General features: G+C 39.7%; 1 protein-coding gene across 1 annotated transcript; it reads left to right on the top strand.

The window, feature by feature from the left end:
- The first annotated feature begins 4,016 nt into the window (after positions 1 to 4,016).
- On the top strand, positions 4,017 to 10,821 carry LOC309476344 (aquaporin-1-like). The gene is made up of 4 exons (XM_082139629.1): positions 4,017 to 4,462; positions 5,643 to 5,804; positions 10,393 to 10,473; positions 10,625 to 10,821. The coding sequence occupies exons 1-4, from the start codon at positions 4,025 to 4,027 to the stop codon at positions 10,799 to 10,801; spliced, it is 858 nt and encodes a 285-aa protein (XP_081995755.1). The 5' UTR covers positions 4,017 to 4,024; the 3' UTR covers positions 10,802 to 10,821.
- The last annotated feature ends 565 nt before the right edge of the window (positions 10,822 to 11,386 follow it).

The following is an 11,386-nucleotide window of genomic DNA, read 5'->3' as shown; positions in this document are numbered from 1 at the left end:
ACATTGGACTATTCCATTATCTCACTTACTGCGCATCTGCGAAAGTGACAAGGCTGTGCCAAAAAACTGACGGAGAAAAAGAAGTGAGTGACAGAGTAAAAATGATGCGAAGCTAGCTACCCAAGCGGTGCTGAAAAAAGGAGGAAGCGGGAGGAAAGCAAAAAGTCTGTAAAGGTGCGCGGCGCAAAAGATAAACAACACGCAGTAACAGGAGGACTGGGAAATACACAAACTGAGCAAGACGAGTCTAAACGCGAAAATGTAAAGTTTCGAAGTTACCCAAGCGGCTCAAATAAAAGAAATAAGTGAAAAGACGCTGATAAGTATTTGGGAACGCTGCCAAAGATGACAAACTTTTTTACGGCTACTGTAAGATACAGATCAGGAACAACAACGTCCAACGCACAGAAAAATCGTGCAGAGGACACGGAGATCGACAGACAAAACTGAGCAGTTTAACGTTACTTATGAATCATGATATTGAAAAAAATCTCAGCTCTCTCAGATTCTGTCAATTCTATTACGAAATTCAAACAATAAATACCGTTTTGTCGTTTTAATGTGACATTCCTATAGCGATACAGTAAAGATAAAGTATAACTTACCGAAATGTATATTCCTCATTCATAATATCGATCAATAAGTGTTTTTTAACCGCGGAAAGAGGTAAAACAGCTGGAGAACAATCGTCACATAACATTTACCTCAGGAAAGCCATTTAATTGGCTAGAAACAAAAGAGCTATAGAGAGTATTTGGCTAAATATGTGTACTATATTACTTATTTTAACCTTAAATTATACCATCTGATAGGGCTATTTTTCTTGAGAAAAAGTAATGCATATCTTGTGAAACTTTACCTAATATTTATCCAAATGAGTCAATATTGAATCAAATCACAAGAATTGAATCGAAATGGTGAAATTTGTCAAGCAAAAAAAAAAAAAAAGAAAGAAAAAAAAAGAAAAGAAAACATAGCTTACCAGAAATTGTACCATGTAAACATTGTAACATGTTTCTGTTTAGGAGTAAAGAAGTGTATGCAGGGTTTAAAGGGGATGTTTTTTTTTCTCCTCTCTAACCTTTACTTCCCCGTAGATTAGCTTTACCTGCCTATCCACCATTCAGTCTGTAGGCCTACATATTTTTTCGTTCTCTTTTAAAGATTGGATGTGGAGGGGCCCATAGCCTACCTTCGCCTTGGGCCCCCGATTTGCTAAATCCGCCACTGGATGTGCTGCATGCAGGCTATTAGGGTTTCCCTCAATACTTAAGGATTCCCCTGCTGGACATATAAAACGCTTACGTAGCTTAATGGACTACAGTGATGTAAAAGACCAAACTCGCAGGCAAGCAGATGGACTCAGAATAACGCGCAAAGCTTAATGCTGAGCGTTTCCCAGTGATAGATTGGCATACAGATGGCTTGATGTTGGACATTCGCACATTTAGGGGCCGTCTCTAAAGTGTATACGACTTTGGTATACACGTTTCTAACTCCGATAGCATTTGAATAGAACGACTTACAGTCATAAAACCAACTGTAAAGTGTTCATTTAGTGTCAGGCATAATGCGCACCCTTTGGAATTTTGATATGTATTCAAATAAATTTAAGTTTGCTATTGAAGTTAGAAACGTGTATGCCAATGTTGTATGCAACTTTAGAGACGGTCCCTAAATGTGCGAATGTCCAATGTCAAGCCAATTTTTACATTTAGTCATTTAGCAGAAGCTTTTATCCAAAGCGATTTACAGTTAAACTAACAATAGGAGGACAATATGCAAGTGCTGTGACAGTTTAAGCTAATGCAATATGTATGTGTTGATTTTATGCCAGTATATCACAAAACGCTCAGCATGAAACTTTGCGCGTTAAATTCATATTATGAGTCCATCTTCTTGCCTGTAGCCTATATAATAGCCTACAGCCTACTTCCCTAATAAGGTGCAAGATTGGTCTTTCATATCACTATCAACGGAAGGGAAATCCTTGAGTATGAGGTATTGAGGGAAACCGATTATAATCCTGTTCATGGTAGAGAAAGCTGATGACATGTAGAATACATTTTATGAATGAATGTCTTCGTCAACAACAAGCACTTTTGCACCTCCTGCTGGTGAGGTCGACTAACAGCAGATGGAGAGTATGCTCGGCAATCTACTGCTTTTCCTGCAGTTCCTGGACGTCAATGTTGAATTTACTGTCGAATTTGAACCACTGAATTTGTGGAAGCGAATTTGCAAAGCGAAATAAAATGGACCGAAAATTGCCTGTTGAATATTATTGGTTGTATTTTTAAACACTTTGAATATTGTGGAAGTGAAATATGAAAGGTGAATATGGATTATTGAATTTTTAATAATGAAAAGGTGTTTGAAATGTTTTTAATTGAAATATTCACAGCTTAAATATTCAACCATGTTGAATTTCAGCCCATAAAAATGTAAGCACTAAAAATACAATGCATTAAAATGCAAGCATGGTTAATGCAATGCCTATTTTTTTTTCAAGTAGTGCAATTCAACAGGCTTTTTATTTCAAAAACATTTGACATTATTCTACTTCCATACAAACCAGACAGTTACAGAAGTGAGGAAGACAGACTCTATGACTGCAGAGTAGAACTGCATCAGCAGCTCCTGTTGCAGGTTGAATTTCCTCAGCCGGCGTAGGAAATACAGCAGCTGATGGGCCTTTTTCACAATGGAGCCTGTGTGAGTGTTCCATTTCCAGTCCTGAGTGATGGTTAGTGCCCAGCAACCTGGATAACTTCACTGTTGCTGCTCATGATGGTGAGTGGGGGAGAGCTGGGAAGTTTCTCCACAATCATCTCTTGTGTTTTGAGTGCATTCAGCTACAGGTTGTTGTGATTACACTATATATTAGTTAATGATACATTGATTTCAAACAAATGCATTATACAGACTAACCATTCCCATGTCATTTTCACAAAGGAAGGCTATGAGCTGCTCCCTCTGTCCATACATTGAGTCCTCCAAGTGTCCTTCCGTCAAAAGCCTCATCATATACAGAAGAGCTAACTGTTTTCCCCTAAAAAGGTAACTTTATAGTTCCTAATCATGTTTCACTCATATCAAACTTATCCTGATCCTACATTCATACTTTGACCTCTATAGAATGTCATAGAAGCTCAGTCTCAAACTGTGCAGCCATTGTTGTGGTCAGCCATGTTATCGCAAGAGTTTTCGTTTCCACTCTTTCTTCTCAGTCACTTTGAGAGAGCTTGCCGCTGAAAACATGAGCAGGTATAGCCATGGACCACATCCCTTAGAGTAGCACTTTAATTTTGTGATTTGAAATTGAGTTTTGTTTGTATTTGGGGTTGTCCAGCTCAGAATGAAAGCACAAAAGTCTGCTTTGCACCATTCTTTACAGCCTTCACAATATTGGCTACTCTCTGATTGTTAACGCCTACAACAATCTAATCTTTCTTCGTCTTAACACTTGCTGGGTAAAATGTTGGATATTTGACACATCTTAATCCCTTTCAGTCATGACTACTTCAAAGGAATACATGAGAGCTTTTTCGATAAAGGGACTGAATCAAGTCAGACCCTCAACCCCCCTCTGGCAGGTGAAACCCCAGAGAGAGGACTGCTGGTTTTCGATAAGAAAATCCAATTGGGGTTGGAAAGGAGACATTTAGCATATGGAGAGAGTCTGAAAGCAGTTCCTGGTTCTTCACCTAGCACCCGGTGAAAGCCTTTTCTATAACAGTGTTCAGGAAAGATCAGGCCAGTGGACAAAAGAAGGCAGGGTGAAAGCTGAGGGATCCAACTGTAGACGTCACAGGGTCCCATGCTGAATGGCAAATAAAAGAACGACGTGTGTGTGAATTTGAGCAATTTAAATAGATAATTCTTATCATGCCGATGTCTCTTCAAGATCTAGAATCAGAACTGCAAATTCAAAATTAATTGCTACTGGAGATCTTATACGAGGAGCAGTACAAACTGATCGAAGTTGTAGAAGACGAGAAAAAGAAGAAGCACCATGAAACCCATGTCCACATTCAGTTTGATCCTGAGGGATGTATGGACTGGCTTGTTTTTACATGACATGTTCTGTGAGTTTTTGGGAACCGTTTTTTTCCTCTTCATCAGCCTCTCTTCTGTCGTGCTGTGGCCGCATCCAGGGCATATGTCCTGGGACTCCATTACAGACGAACCCCTTCCGACGCTGGATTCTTCTCCGGCATGCTCAACCGACCCACTGCATGTTTCTTTTGCCTTCGGAGTATCGCTAGCCCTGGCCCGTGTCTGCCTCGGTGAGGTTCACCTCAACCCAGTGGTTACCCTGGCATTGGTCGCAGGCTTAAGGGTGAGTCCCTGGCGGGCTGTCCTGTTGGTGGGAGCCCAGCTGCTTGGTGCCCTCAGTGCCTGTGCTTTGCTGTTAGGCACTACACCGATTGCCCTAAGGAGCAACCTGGGGGTTACTGAGGTGAGAGGTTTCTGATCCTACAGGTTTCTCCTAGGTAATAGGTCTATAAGATTCGCTAATATTATTCTCTGTGTCCTGGATATTCTGGTTTCTGTATCTTCTGATGTCTTTGTTCTGAATCGTCTGATTTCTGTAACTTCTGATATCTGCACTCTGTATCTTCTGATATCTGTATTCTGGATTGTCTGATTTCAGTATTTTCTGATATCTTTGTTCTGGATCGTCTGCTTTCTGTATCTTCTGATGTCTTTTCTGGATCGTCTGATGTATATATTTTTCTAATGTCTTTGTTCTGGTTCTTCTGATGTCTTTGTTCTGTAGATCATCTTATCTCTGTGTTTCGGATCCTCTGATTTCGTCATCTGGATCTTCTCATCTCTGTGTTCAACTTTGTCAGAATCAAAATGAAATGTAGCTTAATGAATTGCCATTTGGTTTCATTGGAGACCTGTGAAAATCTCGAAAAAAAACTATTTAGATTTATCTAAAACATTTCTATGTCTATAGTTAATGCGCTTGCTCGATAAAATTAGGGCTTTTATTCACCATTATAATGTTAACTCTGGGTAATTGCCAAGCTATTAAGCCATTCTCATTTATTCCACAATCTAATTGAATAATTACTTGCAAATTATTCTTAATTTCATTGTGACATGCAAAGTGTTATACTTTTAATTCTCTAATGAGCTAATTCTGCTTTCAATTTTGATTAACCACTGATGGTTGTTAATGAAGAAAATACATAATGAAGAAATTTTATAGTACAGGGTAGAAATGTAAGAAACCATATTATATTCTGTACTGTTCCTGTTCAGCATGAAAATACATCTCAGTGCACTTATCAAAGTGGAACACTACATTTTCTTCTGTATTCTCTTTTTTGTGTTCTTTTTGGTACAATACAGATCTGTCAAAAAGTTTGTAATAGTAAACATAAATACAGATGCATCATAATAGAAAGACAGGCCGGGTAATCACTGAGAAGGAAATGGCAAGAAATTATCAAAATGAATGAGCAAGGGAAAAGTGGTCTATGTGTGTATCAGAGAAAGTGAGGAAAAGCAATACGAGTTTGTAGTTTGTCACGTAATTGGAGTGAAAGAGGAAAGGAGTTGAGTCAGTCTGAAAAGACAGATAGTGTCCAGCAATAACAGATAAAACTCCACTTACCCTCCTTCAGGTGGCCCCGGGGGTATATCTGTATCAGGCTGTGTTAGTGGAGATGGCTGTTACATTCCAGCTAGTGCTGTGTGTCCAGGCTGCCACTCATCCCAAATCAGCCTTTTCCTCTGTGGCCCCTGCAGTCATTGGCCTGTCGGTCACCCTTGGTCATCTCATGGCGGTAAGGATGACAGATGAGAAAACTTCAGACTTTATTTAAAATTTTGAATAAAACTGAAACTCACGTTCATGAATTGAATGCTCACTGGTGCACAAGAAAACAGTGGTCAAGTAAAAATTCTTGTTTTTTGATTAAAATATCCTTTAAATTTAGTGTATATTTAGTTTGTACCGTATATGTTCAGTTTTGGTTTTGTTTTCACTGTGTTCTGTCCCTGTTTTGCCTGCCTGCATGTGTTAGTTAGTTTCCTTGGTTGTTAATTAGTTCCACACACTTGTTTCTGTTCAGTTGAATATCCTCCCTGTGTATTTGAGCCTTATTTAAGAGTTCTTTCTGTTCTTGATTCGGTATCGTTTATTTTAGACTTGGTTGTTTCCTGAGCATCACTTCCTGTGATTCTCCTACATGTTCCTTGTTGAATTTATTAAAGGACTCTTTGTGTGATCTCCTTTGTGAATAGCCGCTTTTCCACTGTCGGGCTCGGGCCAGTGCGAGTCAGGGCTAACAACGTGCCGTGCAGGGCCAATAGCCTTGGGCCTCAAGCACCGGGGCCAAAATCAAGTTGCGTTTCCACTGTAGGGCCAGTAGCCCTCCTGCACTTCCCTAAAACCTGCCCTCAACACGCCTCCATAGAACAATGTCACACAACTCCACCATTTCACCAGCTGACTGAAAATAGCTAGTTCGCAAAATGAGCATGACAGAAGCGAACGTTTGGTCTTTACTTGAAGAATTAAGATTCCAGCATCGATATTTGAACAATGCTTTACAATAAAACATTTTACAGTGACAGTAAATTATTCATTTGTGTCAGGAGTGCACATCAATCACGCTGAATCAAACTGGTATTTACCATTTCACATAAAAAGAGAACACACGGTTGAACCTGTTTCCATTTTATTGCGATCACTGGAATGCCCAACTCCACTAAAACTTTTAAGTCCAAAGGCTTACACATTTAGAAGAATGTTGATAAAATATCATGTTTTCATCATATTTCTTAAGAAAGAGTGAACATTTCTATACATTTTCCATGAAATTATGCGATCTGAGGAGGTTTGAGCGATCTCTCCCCTCTCACTATACTGTTATCCTTTCAGAGAGAGTAACAGAGGGAGCTCATGAAAAAGTTATGAAAACAGGAGTTATGAGTTATACGAGTTAACCGGAGTGCATGTTATTTTATGACATATGCGGAAGCATTAGTACGGTATTAAAGGCACAGGGAAGAGACAGATAAAACATAAAATCAAATAATTACATCATATAACAATCATATATGATTTGTCTACATTCTTCAAGCAGTCTCTGGTATTTTCCATAAACATAATGTATTTATTATCGCAATGGTTAGCATAAGTAGCCTTTAGCATCGCATAAGGCATAAACATATGCCTCATACGGTGATCAGAATCCCCATCAGATCGCAAGGAAGTTATTTCAAACACTCGCTGGTGTCTGAAAGTGAGTTTTGAGCTGAAAATTATTTTAAATGTCTTAAATGTTGAAGTTAGCTGGCAGCCTGAAAGCTGGTAGAATAACATGGGAAATGAGCAGCGGTGTTGAACCTCTCCTGACTCAAGTAAACTCCGCCTTTGTCCATTACCATTCGTCAAGTCCCAGTTGCCCCGCTTTGGACAAAGGTATCCGGCGGGCCAAAGAACCTAGGTCGTTGGCCCAGAGGAAGCTCAGATGAGGCCCAATCAAACCCCAGAAGTGACAGAGTAAACACGACTGGCCCTGGCATGCACTAGCATGCTCGCTTTGGCCCGACAGTGGAAACATGACGCTTACTACAGCCAATAAACTGTGACAGAAGATCAAACCCTCATAATGAGTAGTATTTAAGGATTGACTTATCGGCCGTCCAGTTACTCTGCATGGAGCAGGAACAGCAAACTCTCGAGGACCACACCAGGAAATTTCTTCAACTGCTGCGCTTAACGGATTTTCCTGAACACACGCTGTACGTATTTTTCATAACCAGCTTAAACGAATGTCTGCCTGGTGTTGGTCCTCTGGACGATTTCACCGAATTTGTGGAGTGGGTGATGGTGAACTGCGGGTCCCCATTCACCATCTGCCCAGCAAAGGAGGACATCACCAGCCCCGCTCCAGAGCCCTGCCAGCCGCCTCCCACGCCTAGCATAGAGTTAACACCAGAGCCCACTGCAGACGGAGAGCCCAAGCCTGCCACGATGACAGAGCCAGACAAGAGGACTGAGCAAACCATCGCCCCGGAGCTCTAGCCCCACAGAGTGTGAGAGCCAGCAACATTGTGCATCGCCGTGGGACTGCTTGTGGCAGGGCCTGCCCGAGGCATAAGCGAACTAAGCGGCTGCTTGGGGCCCTCTGGCCACCAATCAAATATGTATTTTTTTTTACATATTAATTAACTTAAACAAGTGACATAAATGAAAAAATGAATGAATAATTTAAGACAATAAAATTCAGATTTCATGATCAATACACCTGCCTACAAGCTGTGTCTACCAGTGTTTGAGTCCTGCGCATAAACTAGACACCACGCGTGCATAGACAATTCATGCGCACGGTCACGGTAATGTTAAGCCATGTCACAAAAATTGTATTTGATCAATGATTGACATTTAAATCAATGATTTATCCTTTAAATTTAATGATATTCAGAACAGAACAAGAATACAAAAATAACTATAAACAAGCCAAAAATAAATAATTTAAAGCGAAAGTGAAAGTAAGCGGCGTTCATGTAACTCTCTCATTAGAATCAAAATGCTTCAACATTCGCGATGTATTTGGTTGGTAAACTATTCTTTATAGGCTTCTTTGTAATTCACTCACGTTCCAATATCAATGGAAAAAATCATCCTCTTCACATGCGCAAAAATGTGCTTGGAAACATCACAGTGGAGCGGTGCTTAGGCCTACGCTGAATGGTACGAATTGTACTACTGACTATTTAAACAGAGCAGTGTAATTTTTATGTTAGGTTGACTATTTTATTATTATTTTTTAATACGGCTATAATGAACAGGCTGCGATGTCAAGATTGCAATGTTGGAATATGTTGTGTGTGTGTGTGTGTGAGAGGCGCAGGCGCGATCGAACAGTGGAAACATAAAAACATACTCCGTCATGTTCATACAAGACATCATTCAAACTGCAAAGTGTTGCAAAACGTTGGAGGATATTTTGAAAATAATTTATTTAATATGTTTTGTGACGGTTTGTTTTCAGAAGTTTAAAAGAGTTAGTTAAAGAGTAAAGAAAAAGTTAAAACTTTATTTAAGTAGGCTATCTATTTTTTTTTTTTATTAAGTATTTGTTTTGTATTAATAAAACCTCATTGTATTAATTTATAATGTAACATTATAGCATGACATTTGTGTCAATAATCGTCAAGCACAGGTGACTCCGTGTGGTGGGAGGGGGCCCCCAAATCAAATTCTGCTTAGAGTCCCCAAAAGGCTCAGCCCGGCACAGGCTTGTGGAATACAAGGTGGATCCCAGCTCCACGTTTCCTGTGTCTCTGCTGGTCCCATCAAGCTCCAAATAACCCTCCCTGTGTATTTAAAGGGATAGTTCACTTTGAAATTAAATTTTGGTATGTTTTAGCTTACCTCAAGGGCATCCAAGATGTCTTTTTTTCCACTGTAGTTTCAATTTTGATATTTTTAGGTCAAACCGTTCTTGTCTGTCAGTCATATAATGCAGGTCGATGGTCACTTGTCTCAAACAGCATGCACAGAGTCCAAATTAAAACAATTCCCCGTCGTCCAAATTAAACAATTCCCCATCGTAAGTACACATTGATGGCCTAAGACACGAAACGAGCGGTTTGTGTGAGAAAACGAACAGTTTTTATATCGTTTTTACCTCTTGAACTCAGCCACGTCCAAGTGATGGGACATATACAATAGATGTCGCCTTGGTTACGGTTTCGCAGTAGCCAAGGCGACATCTAGTGCATATATCTATACCCGCCCGCGCTCTCAGATCACTTGGACGTGGCTGAGTTCAAGAGGTAAAAACGATATAAATACTGTTCGTTTTCTCACACAAACCGCTCGTTTCGTGTCTTAGGCCATCAATGTGTACTTACGATGGGGAATTGTTTAATTTGGACGACGGGGAATTGTTTTAATTTGGACTCTGTGCATGCTGTTTGAGACAAGTGACCATCGACCTGCATTATATGACTGACAGACAAGAACGGTTTGACCTAAAAATATCAAAATTGAAACTACTGCGGAAAAAAAGACACCTACATCTTGGATGCCCTTGAGGTAAGCTAAAACATACCAAAATTTAATTTCAAAGTGAACTATCCCTTTAAGCACCGAGTTCTTTCTGTTCTGTGTTCGGTCTCGTTTCTGTTACACGTAGTTGTTTCCTGAGCTTTATTTCCTGTGATTCTCCTTTCTTGAAATGGCATGTAATTCAAGTCGATGAACAGCTGAACATACTTGGCTGCATTATTATCATTTTTTCTGAAACACAAATGTACTGCTTGTTTGCCCCAAAATAAATAGGGAGAGATTTGGCAAGAAGATTGAATTTGGCAGGAGACCCATACTGTAGTTGTCCTGTGTATTTTGATCTGCAGATCGGCTTCACAGGTTGTGGAATGAATCCTGCAAGGTCATTTGGTCCAGCTGTGCTTACACTGAACTTCCACAATCACTGGGTGAGTAAACAAATCTTGTGTGATGAAAAACAAATCATAGATAGACAGATACAAATATGAACTAAATAATTTTACAAGTCAATGAAGTATTTATTTTGTATGAACAAAGTGACTGAAGTAACATGCTCATGTCTCACCTGGCCTTGTGCAGGTGTATTGGCTGGGGCCTTGTGCTGGTTCTCTCCTTGCCTGGTTAGTGCATGATCTGGTGCTCCATCCTCGTTGGAGCTGCCTTGGCGACTGGGTGACAGAATGTAAGGTGCTCTGGAAAGATCTTTCAAAGCAGCCCAGAGATCCTGAAAACAACATGGAATTGTCAGAAATCTAATACAGAATTACCTAATCTAATCAAAATCATAGTCATTCAAATAAACCTTGTATCTCATGCAATATTGTTTAAGACATCACTGACTGAACGTCCAATTTCTTTTACTAACTAAAGCAAATTAGCACATCCTCAGACCATCCATTACTGACAGAGATTGTAGGATTGCAGGTGTGTAATTCCAATCTTAGATCCCTATTTTAAAAGCCATGATATCAGGATCGGTCCAAACAGCATTTAATCTCTTGCTCCACTGGTACTTGTTAGATTTGTTAAGATAAAAACTTTTTAATCAAAAAAGGAGAAGACACAGGAGAATAGGAGTCAAAACTACACACTTAACAAACAATACTAGACAAAATTAACTAAGAACTAACTTAAACTGAGGGCTTATATAAGCCTACACAGAGCAAACATGGGGAACTAATGAGTTAATTAATTAACAACAGGTGAGTGAGATGAATCAATCAAAGGAACAAACACAAACACACAGGGAAATATGGAATGACAACATAACCCTGACTTCTTGGTGCAAACGTCATTCCCTTGTCCTTGACTGTTTCTTATATCAGTATATCTGCCTCTTAT

This window comes from Leuciscus leuciscus, assembly GCF_965113295.1.
Source record: "Leuciscus leuciscus genome assembly, chromosome: 1".
NCBI classification, from domain to species: domain Eukaryota; kingdom Metazoa; phylum Chordata; class Actinopteri; order Cypriniformes; family Leuciscidae; genus Leuciscus; species Leuciscus leuciscus.
This window is presented reverse-complemented; position numbering and strand designations above follow the sequence as displayed.